Raw genomic sequence first — 21,471 nt, 5'->3', positions numbered from 1 at the left:
TGTCCTGGACACTGGAGAACGAAGCAGAGATTCTGAGGAATACTTCAAAAGCCACATGACCCTCAACGCTGCATAATTGTATACCATTTTTAAAGAATTGCCATTTAAGGACTGGGTGTCTTTGTATCAGAATCTTTTCAGAGAACTTTTTCTCACAACTCAGTTAAATTATGAATTTTGCTTCCACAAGATGTAGAAGACAAATTCATTAATGGATATGAGCCACAATTGCTATGCTCTACCTCCACTGTCAGAGGCAATATACTGTATACCAGTTGCTATGATTCCTAAGTGGGGAAGAGAGCTGTTGCTCTAAAGTTGCATGTGGCCCATAGGTATCTGACTAGTCAATTTGAGAAGAGGATGCTCAACAAGATAGACCTTTGGTCTGATCAAGCAGGGCTCTTATGTTTATTTTAGTCTCGCCTATGTTTTATTATGCTTAAGGTTAAAGGGTTTTAGTGGCAGTTAATGCTGCTGCTACTGATGCCTTTACTAGCTTTGGTTGTTGATCTTATGATGTTTTTATAATGTTGAGTTGTGCCCAAAATGATGGCATATAAAATGGTTGTTATAAATACAAATATACAGAGGTTGATTTGTGCACCATCTTCACACATCACCGCAACTTTGGCCTGCTCTGTGTAATGGCAGGCCTGCTAAACATCTGAAAGACATGCACTCCTAGTAACCTAGATTGCCCCATAATCTGTTCGGGTGGGGGGGGAGCAAGACTAAAGCTTTGGAGTCTGCACATCAGTTTAGCATTAGAAGTTAATTTTCTTCACCTTTTCCCTGTATCCGTGATGAATCCATGAAAAACAGTGATGAAATACGAACATAATATACGCTGGATAAGTGTCCAATAAAAGAGCCAGAAGCTGAAGGATTGTTGCATAAGGAATTAAAGAACCTTCCTCGGCAAATAAAAAATCCACAAGACCAAAGAAAAATGCCCCCCAAACCTAGTATGCATGCCTGAGCATTGTAGGTTCAAAGGCTGTGCTTCATCCTCAGCTTGTTGGTCACAGGACAAATTCCTAGTAGTCAAGGTATCCTATGTATAGTAGGATGTACAATGTCACATAGATTTGTTTCAAGATACTCTAGCATAGTTTGGAAGTAAAAATATGATAAAGCACAATGCACAAATATTTACGGAAGTACTCACATTATTTCTTTACTTTAAATCATCAGACTTAGTAGGTAACCCCATTGTGTGATTAGATGGGGAATTTGTCTTTTGACTGCATTTTTTCCCTTCCTTGGTTAAAACCAGGAAATGAAACAACAAAACAGCGAAACCAGGAAGACTAGTGCCATGGAACAACTACTATCTCATCTTACAGCAAAACTTACAAGCTTGACTTTTGTTATGTCAACATGATGAATTGCCATTACTCACGCTCTCTCCCCCTCTCCCCTTTATACAACATGCACATACATAAAAGTGTAGTTAATAAGAGAAAGAACCTGGTAAATTTTCTTGTATGGGTGATATTGTTCCCACACCTGTGCTACTAGAGTTGCAAAGTTCCATATTAGCAGTTGCTTTAAAGCTGAAAGTAAGCTTGTCCTATGAATGTATGGGGCCACACAACCACAAGGATTTTTGTTTTCTTTTTTGTTTGCAGCAGACCTACTTTTAAAACTGATTAAAGGAGTTGCTGGTGTTTGTTTCAGTACAAGTGGTTGTTATTTAAGGAACTAAAATCCAAAGCCCCTTTGGCTTGCAGAACCAGTTGGGTCCTTCTGTGGGTTAGTTAATTACATTAAAAGGAAACAGACCTATAGGATAAAGACAGTATTTCAAAATTATTGTTATTTGACTTAAGAAATTACAATTAGGGGAACTATTTTTTAAAAAATTAATTGTGGGGCTTAGGTAAGTCCTTAGGCACACTACAATGCCACTGCTGATATTGCAGATGGCCAAGGCATATTATGCCACAAAGCACACTCCTACAGAGGCAGTTTTAGGATAGTGTGACTGGTTTGGCCGCACTGGCAAATTGTGATCTGCAAGTTTCAGTTGACAATGTAACACCAGGTTTATAACCAAATAAATCAGCTGCCACGCTAAGCAATTCTCACAAACAATACATACATACAAATATGAGCCACTGATCCTCTACTCTTATCCCACTGATATACTTCAGTATTCTTTTATTAGATAAGTGGTCCAAAGTTTCTATTCAAAGACATGTTACAGTGAAATATTTTACGTTGTCATGTTAAGAAAGGAAATACAGCAGTGCTGATTTCTTGCTTGTAGCTTTAAGATTCTGGTACAAATAATAAATAGTATTTTTAATCAGCACAAAGTCTAAAATGATTTTAAATCCTGGGTTTTTTCCAGCCAAAATTTATCATACCTAGGTGTGCAAGTTACATGACAAGTTATTTTTCAGTCACTGTGAGGTTTGAAATCAGGCCCTATCAGAGGTGCCAACCCTTCATTCAATCAGTCATAGAAATGTGGTTTACTAGAAAATAATAATAATGAAAAACTGTAATTCTAAAGGCACAAAATCGCATAGCTGCTCTAACAGGAATTTGTAAACAGAGAATTGGCTGAATTTAAAAATTCATACCGAAGAGAATTTTAAAAAGGCATCTGAAGCAGGCTTTTATCTAACCAACTTCCTTAAAGACCCAAAAGGTTTTGAGGTCTACAGCATATTATGCACTAAAATACCGTATTTCAAAAAAGCAGTAAGGCAAATAGTATAATCATTATTTCAAAAACATTACAATGGTAGTGTAGGCATTTTGAGTATAACTTAGTTACAATGTGTAGTACAGTCTCCACTATATAGGCATAATTATGTCCTCCTTAGGCAATTTTAGTTTCAGTTGGACTCCAGAACATATTACAAAATCATCCTTGTACACCATCCCAAAAGGTGTCAGGAGATACTTGAGTGTGGAGTTTGTATCCGTTGTTCATTCCATCCACAAGCTTAGAAATATCCATTATTTAAAGTTCAAGAATTAAGCATATTAAACACTGTCATACTTGTGAAGAGCTTCTTCTAACTTCTGTGTCACTTTTTGGAAAAAAAGTATTTGCTGTTGTAAGAAATGCTGCATTTGTGATTTGAAGTCTCTCACTCGAATTTTGTGAAAATGGTGAATTTCTGCCAGGGTGGCAAAAGAAATAATGTTACAACGATCCTGAATGCCATCGGCTTTCTGAACCTCCATCTTCCCTTCTTCTACATGCCGCTTACTTTCCTTCACTTTGGTAAGGGCTCCTGCATAATGAACAAAAAAGATATACTGGAATTAAAAGATGACTGGAACAAGTCTAATTAAAAGCTATACTGCTAATTACGCTTGCTGTTCACAGTCTAAAAAATTCTGAAATTATTCCTATATTCTAGGACATAATAAAACCTTTGATTAAGAGATTCTCTCTGCAATACATCATAGTATATCCAGTGTGCATTCTGAATGTAGCACCAAAGTGCTTACCATACCTAGACACGGTTTTGAAATCCTTTTTTTTAAAGATCAATTGTAAGCTGCCTTGGGCTGAAATATTTACCTCACCCTACAAGTCAGCTTACAATTGTTTGCTGTAAGCAAACTCCACCTAGAATATGCATTTCAGATCACCAGTACTATGTACCATACTTACATCACTTTGCTGCAAAATACAAGAGATGACTGAACTCAAGGGTGATCATAGCTTTTCTTCTGCATGATTGCAGGTTAATAGTTGATGACATTATCCTAAGGTAACACCTTTAACATATATATTACATTTTCACATTCAGGGGTAAACCAGAAGTGAAAAGTGAAGAAGAGCGCCTGATTGTTAATTCAGCTCTGTTCATTTCATGAAAAGTAATATTATAAACAAGTTTAATGAAGATATGTGAATTCTGGAGTGCTCAGTGTGGCCACAGAAAGTGAGCAAGGAAGTGAGACTACTATTCCCGCAATTCTGTGTTTCTGTACGACTTTCAGCCCAACAAGCCTGAATTTATAGCCACTGCTCAAGTAAATTAGACAGATCCAATTCTACAAATTTCTAGATTCCAGTTGTAATTTCACAGCATTCTAAGTAATTAAAAGGCAAAAACAGACATTAGAATTGTCCCCATAACTTACATACAACTCTCCTTGTAAAACTTTCAGATAAAAAAGGCATAAAAGAGGTTAAATGTTCAACACATTGCAAACATATTTTTGTTTGTTGCAGCGGAATTTGTACATTTCCAAATGGTGTACACTTCACAAAGTTCTGCCCAGGTGTGGCTCAAGTTTTTTTCCCCAACACCTTGGGTGGGAAAAGACACAGGCAACCTCATATCAACAGTGTGCCAGAAGGTTGTATATCCTCACAGAGAATTGTGGAGAATGCTGACAGCATCGGATATGCTGAGGTCTGGGGGAGAGACCAATGTGGCAAATACCCCTTGAAATGGGGACCCATGCTAAAACTTTTGTTTTCTTTTTGTACAGTAAGTAGCTACAGTAGGATTTTAACTGGCAGCTCTATACAAGGGTGATTTGGCCAGCTTGGCTCAAAAAGGATGCAGCTGCCACCAGATTGGCCTAAGCCACTTCCTGAAAACATGTGAGAACCACATGCACGCCAAATCCAGTTTTAGAGCACTTATTTTAAAGCTTTTAGAATCCTTTCCGCACCAATTTATCTGCTGAAGAACTCTTCCAAATTGCAAGGGATTCTAGAGCATGTTCTCCTATGCACAGTGAGTACATTGACAATTCTCAAGAGTGCATTTGGAAACACACTCAATACTCCCCTAGGGGTATGCATAAAAGGGAAAAAACAATTATGGTGGAAAGTTGCTTTCCAGGGAACTTTGCCATTATTGATTTTCTCACTGAGAAGCCTAAACTTGGAAGGAACCCTAGGGTCCTGAGGTACCAGAACAGCCTGAAAACTAATGCCTTACTGGAATGATAGGACCAAAACATAAATATAACAAATGAATGAATGAACAAATGAATAAATGAACAGGCGAGGTCTGGCTAGAGAGTTCCAGAAAGACATCTACTTCTGCTTCATTAACTATGCAAAAGCCTTTGACTGTGTTGACCACAGCAAACTATGGGAAGTTCTTAAAGAAATGGGAGTGCCTGATCATCTCATCTGTCTCCTGAGAAATCTCTATGTGGGACAAGAAGCTACAGTTAGAACTGGATATGGAACAACTGATTGGTTCAAAATTGGGAAAGGAGTACGACAAGGCTGCATATTGTCTCCCTGCTTATTTAACTTATATGCAGAATTCATCATGCGAAAGGCTGGGCTGGATGAATCCCTAGCCGGAATTAAGATTGCCGGAAGAAATATCAACAACCTCAGATATGCAGATGACACAACCTTGATGGCAGAAAGTGAGGAGGAATTAAAGAACCTTTTATTGAGGGTGAAAGAGGAGAGCGAAAAATATGCTCTGAAGCTCAGTATCAAAAAAACGAAGATCATGGCCACTGGGCCCATCACCTCCTGGCAAATAGAAGGGGAAGAAATGGAGGCAGTGAGAGATTTTATTTTCTTGGGCTCCATGATCACTGCAGATGGTCAAAGCAGCCACGAAATTAAAAGACGCCTGCTTCTTGGGAGAAAAGCAATGACAAACCTAGACAGCATCTTAAAAAGTAGAGACATCACCTTGCCAACAAAGGTCCGTATAGTAAAAGCTATGGTTTTCCCAGTAGTGATGTATGGAAGTGAGAGCTGGACCATAAAGAAGGCTGATCGCCGAAGAATTGATGTTTTTTAATTATGGTGCTGGAGGAGACTCTTGAGAGTCCCATGGACTGCAAGAAGATCAAACCTATCGATTCTTAAGGAAATCAGCCCTGAGTGCTCACTGGAAGGACAGATCGTGAAGCTGAGGCTCCAGTACTTTGGCCACCTCATGAGAAAAGAAGACTCCCTGGAAAAGACCCTGGTGTTGGGAAAGATGGAGGGCACAAGGAGAAGGGGACGAAGGAGGACGAGATGGTTGGATAGTGTTCTCGAAGCTACCCGCATGAGTTTGACCAAACTGCGGGAGGCAGTGGAAGACCGAAGTGCCTGGCGTGCTTTGGTCCATGGGGTCACGAAGAGTCGGACACAACTAAACGACTAAACAACAACAAGTTCTGGCAAACAAAGAAGAGTCCTAGATCTGTAAGGTATATTCAAAAAAAGCAAACAGACAATGGATGAATGGGTTAGATATCACTTGCATATTTTCCATTACCACTTCTGAGTCACACTGAGTCACAGAGAACTCACAGGATCTTTAGCGAGACATTACTGAGAGATGTATAATTTTGAGTCACTTGACTGCTTTAGTTGCACATTTTCAAAACAATTGTGGATCAGAACTTCAAAATCCGATTAACACAAAAGGTGAGCCATCTCCCTGAATAAAAATGTTTGTTTAACTAGTAAAACAGATTTAGGCTAAGTTTGACGTACCGTATTTTTCCCTCTATTACACGCAGATTTTTTCTCCTAAAAAGTAAGGGGAAATGTCTGTGCGTGTTATTGAGCGAATGTGTGGTCCCTGGAGCTGACAAGCGCGAGTGAAGGCAAAAATCAGGCAAATATCAAATCGTCCGGAGAAGGGAGGAAAGGAGGAAGCTGCTGCTTTCCTGCATTCTGCCTCAGGGTCTTACTGCCCACCCGCTTCTGTTTCCTTACTGTGTTTGCTCAAACGGAACAAAGAGCAGAGAAAACCCCTCCCCTCCAGGCAAGCAGAGCGTCCTTCCTTCTAAGCGTCTGGGACTCGAAGGCAACATGCAGGTTGGGGGGGGGGGGAGAGAGAGAGAGCTGGTTGGCTTGTGGGGGGGGACTTTTGCCTTCCTTTCCTCCCTCCGGTAAAACCCCTCTCCTGCATTCTTAGCCAGCTGCTTCTCTGCACACCCCTCTCCTTGTCGCTTCTATGTTTTTCCTTCCCTCCCTACTTAAAACGTGGTTCCAATCACGGATCCACATGGATCCTCAGGATCTTTGCATTGAGTCACCCCAAATTCACCATCAGATCACATAGCATGTCCATGGCTACAGCCTGCACCAAAAAAATCACGCACCCACTGTTGCCTGGGGCTGCAATGGTACAAAAACGTGGTTACAAAGCATGGATCCACATGGATCCTCAGGATCTTTGCATTGGGTCACCCCAAATTCACCATCAGATCACATAGCATGTCCATGGCTACAGCCTGCACCAAAAAAATCACGCACCCACTGTTGCCTGGGGCTGCAATGGTGCAAAAACGTGGTTACAAAGCACGGATCCACATGGATCCTCAGGATCTTTGCATTGGGTCACCCCAAATTCACCAACAGATCACATAGCATGTCCATGGCTACAGCCTGCACCAAAAAAATCACGCACCCACTGTTGCCTGGGGCTGCAATGGTGCAAAAACGTGGTTACAAAGCATGGATCCACATGGATCCTCAGGATCTTTGCATTGGGCTACCCCAAACTCACCATCAAATCACATGTCTGTGGCCGCAGCATGAAGCACAAAAATGATACATCCACTGTTTCATTCAGAATTTTTTTTTCTTGTTTTCCTCCTCTAAAAACTATGTGCGTGTTATGGTCAGGTGCGTGTTATCGAGCGAAAAATACGGTACATACAACATCTGGTTGTTGTCAGACAAAGAGTAAGCCTTGTTTGTTTTGAACCTTTTTCATTTTAAGTAGTAGACATGCCTTTCCAATTGTTTATGCACAATATGTACAAGTAATGAGAGAATACTTCAGCTAGGATAAACAATGCAAGCTTATGGCCATACGTACCCTGCACTGGCACACAAAATGAATAAAACTCACCAACTGAAACGATGAGGATTTTATCAGAACTCTACCAACTAACTTAAGCCTACAATAGCATTCCATCATGGATCGTGGACCACCTGCTTGCAAAAAGTGAGGCTACATGATGTATACACAGCCAAGACTCAGCTATATGATCATAGTAGAGCAGCATAGGCTACAATGAAGCTTCTACATGCACAAGAAGAAATGATGCAATTGGCTAAAAATGCCTTCTCTTGGCCTCATGACATTCCTGTTTCCCCTTGGCTGTTGCAAGCCGTGTTCTGTTTTAAGTATTTCAAGATGTATTATTCTTAACAGCAGTTCTCTTTTTAAATAAATAAAAACTAACATCTTTTCTTGTTTTCTGGCTTACTTGATCCTGTAAATAATACTTCTAATAGTTTTCAGACCTGGATAAGGCTTGGCTGTATTGCTGTAGGAGCTAAAAATGTTTTGGCTGGCTTTTCATCAGAAACGTAAAAACAAAAGTCCTAATAAATATACTGTAGCAGTGCCATGCCAACTGACAGTGGATCTGAAGGAGGAACTAACAGAATCATTGCAAATAAAATTGCTACATTTTAAAAATACATAAATCAAGAATGTTAGTATATTTCCTGTTGGCTGGTTGAGGTGACATAACCTGGTTACCAGCACTTACAGGCTGGAGAGTACTACTTCTGTGCACTATAAACTCTCTACCAATCCCAGCAAAAACTTTCTTATGGCAGTCAAGAGTAGAAACAAGTATATGTTTTGGCCCCCAAATGGTCTGATTCATAAATCTAATTTTAACATCACTAGATGCAAATCACAAGCTGCAGGACTCTTAAAGGATTACAGAGTAGGACACCTGCCTCAAGGAACTGACAAGATATTGGTCATAACATTATGTTTGCGGACTGGGAACAGTTGTGGACCACCGGTATGAAATTTACGGCATGTAATGCCTTAAGAGAGAATATTATGAAAATGATATACAGGTGGTACATGACACCAGTCAAGCTTGCAAAAATATATCATTTGCCCGATAACAAATGTTGGAAATGTAAAGATAATGAAGGTACATTCTTTCACCTTTGGTGGACGTGCCCAAAGATTAAGGCTTTCTGGGAGATGATCTATAATGAAATGAAAAAGGTATTTAAATATACCTTCCTGAAGAAACCAGAGGCCTTTCTCCTGGGCATAGTCGGCCAATTGGTGCCAAAGAAGGATAGAACTTTCTTCATGTATGCAACAACAGCAAAAGAATACTCATTGCAAAGTATTGGAAGACACAAGATTTACCCACTCTGGAAGAGTGGCAGATGAAGGTGATGGACTATATGGAATTAGCGGAAATGACTGGCAGAATCCGAGACCTGGGAGAAGAGTTGGTGGAAGAAGATTGGAAGAAATTTAAAGACTATCTTCAGAAACACTGTAAAATTAATGAATGTTAAAAATGATGTTGGATTGAAAATAAGAGGCACTAGCAACAAAGTTAATGAGAATATGCAAAAATGAGTTGATAATGGATGAAAATATAGAGTTATAATATGTTAAGATATAGAGTTAAGATAAACGAAAGAGGGTAAGGATTTGCTGATTTGATTATTTAAATGGGAATACAAAAAGGGGAGGTGTGAGGAAGTCAAGGAAACAAGCTAATGAGTTTAAAGTTACAAAAAATGGGTTTGTTTTTAACTCTTTTGTATTTATTTGTTTTTTGTATTTTGTATTTTTCTTTTTTCTTTTTTTTATGTATGTTTTTGTAAAATTTCGATAAATATTTTATAAAAAACAACAACCAAGGAACAATTTGAAGAGGACTCTGTGCAATTCTGTTTGTCCTCCATCAGGCATGGAAGTCACTGAATGTTAAAAAATATATAGTAAAGAATTTCTCTTCTTGAATTCTAAATCAAACTATGTAAAAGCAAAATACAGGTGCATGTGTAGGCACACCAGCTGAAGATGTGTACTAATCTTACCTCAAGTTATGAATACTTACTTATTAAAAATTTTAAAACAATAATTATTTGATGGAGAACCCCCACTAGTAAGAATCTCTAATCTATATAGTGGAATAGGCTAGATATAACAGGTCAGGATTTGGACCAAACAGTGGTAGGCAACCTGTGCCCCTCCAAATGTTGGATTTCATCTCCCATTTGCCCTAGTTAGCATGGCTAAGGATCAAGGATGATGCGAGCTGTAGTCCAGCAACATCTGGAAAGCCACAGGTTCCTCTTCCCTGCTGTGCAGCAATTTTATATGACAAACTTTAAAATCCTAGGTCAAAGCAGGCAAAATTAGCCACCTTCATTTAGAATCTTTAAACATTCCTTTAAACCAAAAGAAGAACATTTATAGCTCTAGATTAAAAACACTGAATGCTGCTATACAAATCACACACTTTACTTAATGCAGAAATACAGTTAACACAATTGGAAATGGAATCAAAGCTGTGAAGTCAAATTTTCATTTACTTAACATTAAAGGGGTTAAGATCAAAGACCAAATCACTTTGAAATCACACTTCCAGTTAGCCACTACACTGTGAAAAAAATATGCTAAAAGTGACAGTCTCTAATGGTCTACCACAGCCTTCCCCAACCTGGTCCCCTCTAGTTGTTGGGAGTACAACTTTTGTCATCTGTGACAATTTGACATTCCAGCTGGTGCTGATGGAGGTTAGAATCCAACAACATCTAGAAGGCACCAGGCTGGGGAATGCCCATTCACCCTCACAACAATTCAGATGCTGCACTTAGTATTATTGAATAGAAAATTCTGGTGCTTCTGCAGTATCCTAGCCAGCTGAATCATAAAGAGCAATAGTCCTATTGTGTTCACTGAGACTATCCATGCCAACTTACAGAACACTATAACTCATACAGGTTTTGTGGCAAGGTGGTTACCTTAACTCAAAACAAGTAGGCTTATAAAAATGAAGTTGCAACTCAACATTAGCTTTTTCCTTCCTTCCTTCCTTCCTTCCTTCCTTCCTTCCTTCCATCCATCCTTCCTTTTTTTTTTTTAAGGAATGGGAATTGGGAAGTTTCAAAAGGATATCATTAATGACAATGGGTGACACCCAACTGTGCCGGACCACTTGCGAAGCAGATTTGCTTGCACAACAGGAGTTCCCCTTCCCCACCCACTATGTGATCTAGGTTTGGGGGACCCTGTAGAAGGGATATAGGTGGGGATGGGAGCAGCTGGGAAGGGAAGAGAGGAGGGTTAAGTCATGCTGAATCTACTCATACAATGTACTTTATCATCCTAACTTTACAGCATTTTTAGAGTCACTCATTCATAGAAGTTGAAATGGAAGTGAAAAGTCACAGAATAGTTATCAACCGCTATTTCCTACAATGTTATTTTTTCTTAGAGATTTTTATTTCCCCCCCTTTAAAACACAAATACCCTTCTTTCTTATTTAGCAAATTTTAAAATATAAAAAACTCAGAGTGACACATTGCAAATACTACCATAGTGGACAGTTTAGACTGCCATGGGCATATGCAGCAGTGTAAGGGAGCTAGTTAAAAAACCCCTGTGTTTCTATTTTAACTTTTGGAACAAACACCATCCTAAATTTTTTATCCTGTCAATGCAAGTTTTTAAATGTACAAGCTTGAGAATGGAAAGCTAAAATCAGTGGAGGGTGCAGCTATTTGGAGTATCCACCAAGTTGCTTTTATTGTAGCACTTCTACTTCAAAACCCTTTCATCACAGAATTCAGAAAGTACTCCTTAAAACCCATGAGAGTTCAAAGATCAGTGTGCATATTCTGTATTTATTAAAGAATGTAGTCTGGTTTGAGAATAATTTGACCAATAGTGTACACACACCAGTGGGAGTTTTTCTTTACCTCCCCCAGTACCAAATCCCCCAATGGGCATTGTCACTGGTGTGCCTGTATACAGTATCCCCACCCTTGCCCCAAGATCCCTTTTAAACTGCTCTTGTGCGATCCCCAACTGCTTTCTGAGCTTTTACAGTGCAGTTATGACATCAGTTTCTGTGTGTGCTCACTCCTCTAGATACTGGCCACCAACCTGAGCTTTCAGGCTGCAAAGAAAATAACGGTCTTTGATGTTACAAAGTAGGGGCCAGATTACTTGCTCCTTAAAGAAAGCCATTCAGTATAAGTGCTTTTGTAGTTTGTTTTGTCTCCTGATGAATGAAATTAGTGTGGGACACATTATCTGCATAAATCTGAAGGCAGATGTAGAACAACAGCCTTGCATCAAACAAAACTCGAGTTTGCAGCCAGGTTCTGTGGATGAAAATTCAGATCAGAGGTTTCCACTTTTGTGCTGAAACCTGATCCATGAAATTCATTATCTTTCAACTCTGGCAAAATGTCACACTGATTTGAACTTTTTAAATTATCAGTTGCTTCAACATATGTTCCAGCTTTAGTAACAGACAGTTAAGAATTTGGCTGACAGGTTGTTGTTTTTTAAACAGACATGCACTAGGAATTGTAAATGTATTTCCCAATAAAGTTGTAGGTGGTGGTTTCTGGCTGAAATAAGGAAACACTTTCATGTTACCACTTATGAAGAAACCCCTTTCCTTCACTGCAATACCATCACACATCCTAGTCCACTACTTACAAAACTACACTCCAGGCAAGAACAGGTACAAATGCTTAAGGAACCTGACTCGTAGTTACGTAGAAAGAAACAATGCCTGTGGGAAACAATCATTAGGAACTTCAGCTATTTCAAAATTGACACACAAGGCTTTCGTAGGCCCAGTAGCAGAAATGTACTTATTCAACAGGACTTGCAGCTTGTTTCACCCTAGTGGATTGTGATGGGCAACCTGTTAATCCTTTTGTGCTTTTATGCTTTCCATGTGTGGTGGTGCAAACTGAATTTACAGCCTCTCTAGTTGGCAAAGCAGAGCTGGGAAAAATTTCTGCCTAAATCTCTAGAGAGCCAGTTTGAAACCAAACACCAGTCTAAGTTAACAGTGCTTAGTGCAAATTGATTGAAATCATTATCAAGGTACTCATCATGTTTAGATTTCCATGTTTTTCAATGTTCAAACTACTGCAATTGACTTACAAGGTGAAAAATCTAACCATTTCCCTCATTGCAAATTATTTTGGTACATAATAAAAACTCACAAAAATGAACATTTCAGGAGTTCATGCCTGCTTTAATTGACCATATGTGAGCTGCTCTGGAAGCCTTTTTGGCTCAAGAGTGGGGCATAAATGCTCTAAAAATAAATAATTTATTATTATTATTTATTGAATTTATATACCTCCCTACAACTGGGGGTCTCAGGGCGGTTCATTATGAGTGACTTAGGTGACAATCCAATATTTACCATGAGAGTAATTTCACTTACCATATTTTTTGCCCTATAGGACGCACCGTCCCATAAGGCGCACCTAGTTTTTCTGGGGGGAAATAAAGGGGGAAAAATTATTTCCCCCCCAGGCGCAGGCCTGGGGTGGGGGAAGCCCGAGCTTCCCCTGACCCCAGCCCCCAGAACAGGCGACTCTCCGCAAGCCATGGGAGCCTGGCGCCGTGCTCCTGCACCTTGCGTTGAGCTGCGCGAAGTCTGGGCGCGCTGAGCTCAGCGCGCCCAACCTTCGGCATGCAGGCAACTCTCTGCAAGCCGCGGGAGCCCAGCACGGGCTCTCACGGCTTGCGGAGATCTGGGCGAAGCCTGGAGAGCGAGAGGGGTCGGTGCGCACCGACCCCTCTCGCTCTCCAGGCTTCAGCGATAGCCTGCATTCGCCCCATAGGACGCACCCACATTTCCCCTTCATTTTTGGAGGGGGAAAAGTGCGTCCTATGGGGCGAAAAATACGGTAACTTACTATTACTACATGCATAGTATTGTGCAGTTGAGAAGCTTACCAGACTTTGGGAAAGTGTTTCACCCTAATACATCAAATGTTACTGGATACTTTCTTGTGAAATGTTAGAACAGTATTTTTTTCAGCTTTTTCACTACACACAAAAGGACCAATGCATCATTCTCAAAAGTTTGTAAATTTTAGTTTAGCTTTCTAGCCAGCCATGATATATGCTTGTCAATGACCCCTGTGCTTATGTCAGAGAACTTGGAGGACAGGAGCTATGGCACAAAATCAATGAGAGCCATATCTGCGTGCCTTCTGCCTGCTACAAAATAGATGAGAGATCCATCTTCCACTCCCCACCCTCCCCTAGTTGGTAAAGAGAAGAGTAGGAGGGTCCACACATGTGGCACTGCGGATGGGAATTCATCCTTGCTGTGTGGGTATATGGAAGGCTGCTCACTTCCATTAATAACATTGCAGGGGTGAAGTGGGGAGTGGAATGAAAAGGAAGTTCTCAGAAATATTTTCACACAACCAATGCATCACTTTTGGCAAGCTAAAACCCTGAGAGAATGTTTCATTGGTCTAAACTACATTACAGTGCTAAGCATGGGCTTTAAATCAACTTTAGTCTTTAATGGAGTTTGTATCTATAAGAATGGGCTACCAGGATAACTGGAAGAGAAACTAGCACATTATCTATTAACCTTTAAGATGCCTCCTATTGTGCTGTAGTCTAGTGAGCAAGCATGGCTTGCTTCTCAATTCTATACAAAATTTCATCAATGATTTGATAAACTACGCTAACTTAAAATAGATTATTATCATATTCCATTTTCAGCAACCACATAAACACTTTCACCCACACCACAGCTGGCATTTAAAAATTCATTTAAAGCTTTTTACTTGCTTAACTAGCTATACTGATACACCCTGTGACCAGTCACATCTATTGCAGACATACGTGAGGGTCGTAAGTGAAGCTCCTGGACACTTGGTGTCATTTCCTTTAACCCTCACAACTTGCACAAAAAAAACGGTCTAGCTGTCATATCCCCTAAACTATGGACAGAGATGCTCACAACAGCATCTTAATGCACAGATACATATGGAGAAGGGTGATCCTTCAATCCTGCTCCTAAGTGTAAAAAGTTTCACAGGTCAAAACTTGTACAGTACTTTGAATTGCACTAGAAATAGACTGGAGTATAGCTGGCGTAGCACTGGCCTAAAATGCTCACAATGCCCAAACCGTTAGTGAGCTACCAGCCACATTTGTACAGGCAGCAACCATTTTGCACGTGTTCAATTGGCACATGACGACTGGGTCATTTTGGACCTGGAAAATGGTGTAACAGGAGTGGGGTATAACTGGAGGGGGGGGCTTATGCATGCTCTGCAGACATGCACAAGGGCCAGGAACTCTACCCCGGTTGCCTGTACTAAGTGCAGGTTCTGTATTGTCTTCAAAGGCAGCTCCACATATGAGTAGTGCATTAGAGTAGTGCAACTTGGAGGTCACTAGAGCATGGATAACTGAGGCCAGGCTATCTCTGGACAAAGAGGGTTGCAGCTGGCATACCAGCCTAAGTTGGTAAAACTTAAAAGCAACTTGCACTTCTAATGACAAATCTGGATCAAGCAGCACCTGTAAGTGACAAACCTGTCCTTGCAGGAGACATGGGACCACATATAGCACAGGGTGAACACTGCTCCCCTATGTGGTGACTGACTCAATTCAATTGTGATGTCCTAGCCATGGTAGATGCCAGCAATTTTATCCTTGATTTTTTTTTTTAGGTTGTGCTAAGTTTGCAAACACATCACAGTGGACCTCCAAGAGTTTAGTATCGTCAGATGGGCAGAATGCCCCACACCATCCCAAAAAACTCCAACGGACAGTAATGTGAGGATATATAACAGTGTTAGAAAATAGCAGCTTCTTTGCTGTCATCACAGACACCGAGTAGACTTAATAATGAGCTCTAACACTGTAGATTCACTTCAAGTCTTCTACCATTTGCACTCTAGCCATCTTCCTACTTGTTTCACTGCTCCCAGGAATACCAAGGAGCTTACTGAGTTCTGCCCAACATAAGTACTATTGCTAATAATAGTAATTATGTGGTCATGAAAGGCTCTACTGATTTTATTACAGGTTGTATTTATTTTATATTTACACACTACCCTTCTTTTAGAAGGGCACAGGGCAGTGTATATAGGTTTAATTCATTTTATCCTCACAACAACCCTGCAAGGCAGAGAGATAATGGGAGTTACTCAAAGTCAATAACTAAACTCAAATCTGAGCAGAGACTCTCAGCCTCTCATCTCCAACTCCAGAGCATTATCCACTATATACACTCCATTTTGATAAACAGCATATGGCTTATATACTTAGCAAATGAAACAAATATTTTTGAGAAATTGTTTAAGCTGTAGCATGCTATGTAAGGATTTGAGTGAAACACTGTAAAATGCGGACAAATTATTGAGGAAGTGGGTCAGACATGCATCATCTGTGACTCAGCAAGCCAAATGTAGGTCGCCAGTCATGTATACTAGCCTAGCAAGATCTCAGTTAACCTCCTGTTGGTTGGGAATCAAGCAGGACCTTGTCAAACACCTGGCAGGTCACTAAACATGGCCAGTAGGTTGTGCTTAGTTTGAAGGGGCACAAGTTATGCTGGCATAATCTAAGGTACTGCATCTTGAGATAATGTCAGCAGAAAACTCTGCAGTGGGTTTACATCTAGGCTGATTTACAGTATTTAGGCACACAAGTAATACATGTAAGGTGGCCAAGTAACAGCTTGATAATATCTGCACTACAACTACTTCCATTTTTAACTGACTTAGTGCCTGCCAACACGAATCCATGGCACACATTAATTCTACTCAAATGGGCTGACTTACAAGCCAATCTTTTCAAGAGCTGGCAGGTATCCATTATTGCTTTTTCCTTCATAAGACAAACCCTCAGCCCTATCCATGTAAAATAACTTGCATTTAAATCAATAATCCAGCTACAAATACCGCCCCAAGCAAAAGCACTTAAATGACAGTGAAAATGTTAGTATGTTTTCATATTTTAAATGTTTTCTGAATTATGATGATAGTGTGAATGAATAGCATCCACCAAGTCCTTTCTTGTAGCACGATTGTAAAGGCACACAGCAATCACATTGTCCCTGAAGGTGCAGACAGCATTTCAAATGAGTTTGAAGAATGGCACTGTAATGCAATACATAGCCTATAACCTGATGGAAGCAGGTATTCCTTCAAATGGCAATTTTCGAAAAGTTGTCTATATAAAGATTAAGAATCATTAGGAATCATGAAGCACTTGCATGTTAATGGTCCAACTTGAATTTTGCTGCAACTACTGTGAGAAATTAGTGTTCAAATGTGAAACGTAGGTTAATAGTATTCTCAGAGTGTCATTATCTTTTAGAAGTCACAATTTATCATCCATCATTTACACAATTGGAAAACCTCATACTATAATCCATTGACAAAAAAAGTCAACCTCTATTGATTACAATGTATTTGGCATTAATATATAAATGCAACCATGAGAGCATTTATCAATACACTAACATCAAATGCTGAAAAGGTTTATTAGCAATGTATTTATAGGCTCCTAGCATGTAATACTCAAGTTACAGTTGATTTCAAGAATAATTGTATATTCCTGGAAGAGCTACCTCAACAGATTTGAATGTCATGTGAAAATTCCCACCTCTCTTTTCACTGTGTTTTGTTATATTAAGTTTTTCTATCTGGATGAAAATAGTCCTGACTGGAGTGATAACCACAAAGGTTGACATTTTTATTCTTGGCCCTTGATATGTGGAACACATTAACTGATTAGAGCTGCACAGAGAAATTAGACACCAAGGTGATGAACACACTGTCAAGAATGGGTACTAACTTCACAGCTGTATCTGTACAGAGGAAGTCAAACCTCATCACATAGCTCTGAATTGTATTAGATTGTATTGTATTAGGTTTCATTTATGTAAACTGGCCTAAAATCTAAAATAGAGAAACATTAGATCAGTAGAAAACCAGGTGCAAGGAAACAAAGAGAATCCTACATGCCTCTGAAGAAAATCCACCCTGAAAATGTTAACTACTTATGTACTAGATAGCTGTACATCTATGACCAAATCTTACAAAGTGGTTATGGGAACAAAGCCCAAGCATCCAAATCTTACAGGGACTGAGAACCTGCAGCCCAGCAGCTTGTTGTTCAACTCCCAATTCGCATCAGCTGTACTCAGCAGGGCCAATGGTTAGGAGTGGTGCAAGTTGCAGTTGGGCAATGTTTGGAAGGTCACAGGCTCCCCATCCCTAATGTGAACCTTAAATCCAGACAGAGCAGAGAGTGTATTTGTTTTTCTAAAAAGCTCCTTTGTGATACATTAATGTTCGTTTAATTAATGATCCAAACAACTCATATGTGGCTTGAAATTAATTAAAGTGTTCTGTGGCTGACTTCGCCTTGTTAAAAAACCCTGAAGCTACTCACAAGGTACACAGTAAGCAATGGTCTCTCTGACACAATTAAACAAGTATACTCTTTTAAAATACTGCTCAGTACTTCACTACACTCCTGTTTTACAAACAAACACAAATCCTGAGTATGATAGGCAAGTATAGTTTCCTGCTTGGGGGAGCAGGGTAGGGTAATAACATACCATTAAGGGTTCAAAACAAGCATCCTTAAATTCAGCACTTCCTTAATAACTTGAGTCCATAAATCCTATCAGAAGAGGCTAACTTCTGAGGCAGAATTGTCTCCAGTGTTTTACCAAAAATAAGCATATTGTGCCACCTTAAAGACTAACAATTTTATGCTGCCATAGTCTTTAATAACTTTATAGCCCAATCCTATAATGCTTACTCAGAAGTACTGCAACCAGTGAAGTTTATGCCCAGTAGGTGTGCAAAGGACTGTGGCCTAAAATCAAATCTAGAACCAAATTTGACATGAGGTTATCTTCAATAACTTGGTCCATTATATATGCATATTGGTACAAAGGGGAGAAAAAGGCAAACATTGGGGGGCAAAAGGCAATGTAATCCTGGTGGCAGAACTTATGACATTTCCATACAAAAGTCAAGTGTATACTGTACAAGATTAGCACAGTGGCCATTCATTATTCGTCTTTGAGGTGCTACAGGACTGTTTAGTTTTGATGCAACAAACACGGGTACTATACTCCTCTGGAACATTTTACTACAATAACTCAGAAGTCTAACTTCTATTATACAAATTTAATTGGGTGACAGAGGTAAGCTGATATAGTTAAAACTACATTACCTTTCTGGACATGGATTATGTCTGGGAAATTGGCCAGATGTCCTTGATACAGAGCTAACAAATCCATCACTGGATCGAGGTCCTGTCTGGGTTGCTCCGCAAAGAGTTCACCAATGGCATCATAAGCTTCCCCAGTGAAGGCAATGGCTTGATTGAGGCCAACTGAAAAAGCCTGCTGGTCCATCTCAAAGGCTTGGCTGAGGCCCTTGAAGGAATGCCCCACTTTCTGGTACTCCTTCTTGAAGCCAGTAACCTGCTTGCGAGCAAACTCATTGACTGTCTGGTTCAGCTGAATGGTGCTATCATCCATCTTCTTGGTGAAGCTCTTGAAGCCATCGACTTTACTTTCCACCTCTTGCAGGTCCAGAGCAGCAGGACCACCAGCAGGCACACTAATTGTGAGGAAAAAGTTAGCGCCCACCATCTCGTCCTTCTCAGCCTTCCGCTTGCCCTGCTTCCAGGCCTTCTCATCGGTGCTCGGGCAGGTGAGGAAATGCTGGAAGGCATCACACTGCGCAAGCACCGGGTGGCTACACATATGGTCCATCCACCAGGCCAGGCCTTTGCGGCGTTTGGAGATGAAGTCCTCCTCAAAGCGCCCCGTGGCCTGCTTCTCCGGCAGATGCGGCACCGAGATGACCGGAAACTTCTCCACCAGGCGCCCATAGAGCCAGTCAAAGTGCTTGTAGCGCCGGTGCACCTGCTGCCCAGTGTGGCTCGGCACCAGCTTGTAGGCGATGTAGCTCTTCATGCCCTTAAATTTGGTCTGCTTGGTGGGGTCTTCGATGGAGCACTGGAAAGGGTATGGGTTCTCCTGCCACTCGGGCCCGTAGGTGCCCAGCACCACACACAGCTTGTCACCATCCTTCACGAAACCAGATGCCTCTCCAAGCACGAAGGCCTCGCCGCCGGATTTCACAAAAGTGGAGAAGCGGTTCAAGTTGCGGCTCACTGTGGCCGAGCTCTTGGCGCCGGCGGCGGCCGGGTGGTGCAGGTGAGCACCGGGCTGGCTGCCCCGGGAGCTCAGCGACAGGTCGGAGCGGGTGGAGAGGCGGTACCTGCCAGAGGAGCCACCTGGGCCTCCAACCCCCATCCCTGCATTTTCGTAGTCCGGGTACGAGCTGCCCAGGACGCCCGGCTCGTCTGCCACCGTCGAGCTGTCGTCCCAGTCATCGTCCCAGTCGTCGTCGCTGCCTTGGCTGGTCTGATAGGAGGACCCTCCGTAGGAGGGAGGCACCGCTTGGAAGGAAGAGAAGCCCGACGTGGCCGGTGGAGGAGGCAGCAGCTGGAAGGGCTCTGCCGGCGGAGGGAGCTGCTGGTGTTGCTGCTGCTGGTGGTGATGGTGGTGCTGCTGCTGGGCCGGCGGAGGGTTGCTGAAGGCTGTGGCGGGCGACGTCGCCGCCACCACCGCCGCCAGGGGCTCGAAGCCTCCGCCGGGGACATTGGCGTAGCGTGCCGGGACCGGCACGGGCAGAGGCGCGGGGGGCTCGGCCGCGGGCGCTCGGATGACCTGCACGTAGGAGGCCGGGAAGAGGCCCCGGTCTCCGCGGCTGTTGACCCCCTCGAACCAGCCCTCGATCTCCTGGTCGCTGCACAGGCTCAGCACCTCGTGCTCCCGCAGGGAGATCTCGCCCGGGTTCTCCGACTTGAAGTCGTATAGCGCGCGGGCCCGCAGCAGCGCCATGGTCCCGCCGCCGCCGCCCAGCCGGGGATGGGGGACGCGGGCGGGCCGCCCCACAGCGCCGCCAACCAGACGCAGCTCACGCCCCCCAACCCCCCGGCCCGCAGGTCCTGCCCGCCCACTCGGCTGGCGGCGCTGCTCCCTTCCCCTGGAGGCAGCAGCGTCTCCTCCGCCTCACCCGCCGGGACCCTTTTATTCTCCTCACGATTCGCCCCTGCGAGTTCTCAGCCTCTCTCTCTGGGACACGGCGGGAGCGCCTCCCTTTCTTTCCCAGGCCGTGTCGGCTGCTGCCCTCCCTCAGCGCCTGAAGGAGGGACGAGGCAGCCCCGTCACTGGTATCGCCAGCAGCTGGAGTCCCCGCTTCACCTCGTCGGAGTCGGCTGGCTGGGCGGAGGGGTGTGCGCGAGAAAGGCAGAGGGAGGGAGGGAGGGAGGGAGGGAGAGGAGTGCGCGCGCGCGCCCGCGTGTTTGTGAGTGCGTGTGTGTGTGTGTAGAAGGGGCCGGGCCCGGGGGATTGTCCCACGTCGCCAGTTTTGCTAATCCAGAGCCGAGAGGCAAGGGCTGGGGAGCCGAGCGCAGAGCCGCCGCCCCCATCGATTGGGCCGGGGGCGAAGAGGGAGGGGGCGGGCTGCCGTTTGGGGGTTGTGCTTCCCGTGGCCCCCGCCTGCCCTCTGGCGTTTGCCTTGGGAGAAGCCGCTGCATTCGAAAGGCTTGAGGGAAAGAGAGCGCGCGAGAGAGAGGGGAGAAGGCGGGAAACTGAGGAGATATTTACTTCAGGCAAAGTGCCGAGAGACCTAAATTAGGCGGGTAAAAAGAACAAAAACAACAACAA

At 42.6% G+C, this 21,471-nt stretch overlaps 1 protein-coding gene and 1 long non-coding RNA gene across 2 annotated transcripts in view; one reads left to right on the top strand and one right to left on the bottom strand.

Moving 5' to 3' along the window:
• The window catches only part of LOC310744740, a 21,406-nt gene extending 18,977 nt beyond the window's left edge, over positions 1–2,429 (top strand). The window contains exon 2 of the long non-coding RNA XR_014539723.1: positions 1,280–2,429. This is a non-coding gene — a long non-coding RNA (uncharacterized lncRNA). The remainder of the gene's footprint in view (positions 1–1,279) is intronic.
• SNX18 (sorting nexin 18) lies at positions 2,136–21,471 on the bottom strand. The gene is made up of 2 exons (XM_083576162.1): positions 18,960–21,471; positions 2,136–3,257 (listed from the first exon to the last, which is right to left on the bottom strand). The coding sequence occupies exons 1-2, from the start codon at positions 20,641–20,643 to the stop codon at positions 3,004–3,006; spliced, it is 1,938 nt and encodes a 645-aa protein (XP_083432288.1). The 5' UTR covers positions 20,644–21,471; the 3' UTR covers positions 2,136–3,003.

This window comes from Podarcis filfolensis, assembly GCF_964270895.1.
Source record: "Podarcis filfolensis genome assembly, chromosome: 11".
NCBI lineage: Eukaryota > Metazoa > Chordata > Lepidosauria > Squamata > Lacertidae > Podarcis > Podarcis filfolensis.
The sequence above is the reverse complement of the archived record's forward strand: the minus strand, read 5'-3'. Positions and strand labels throughout refer to the sequence as shown.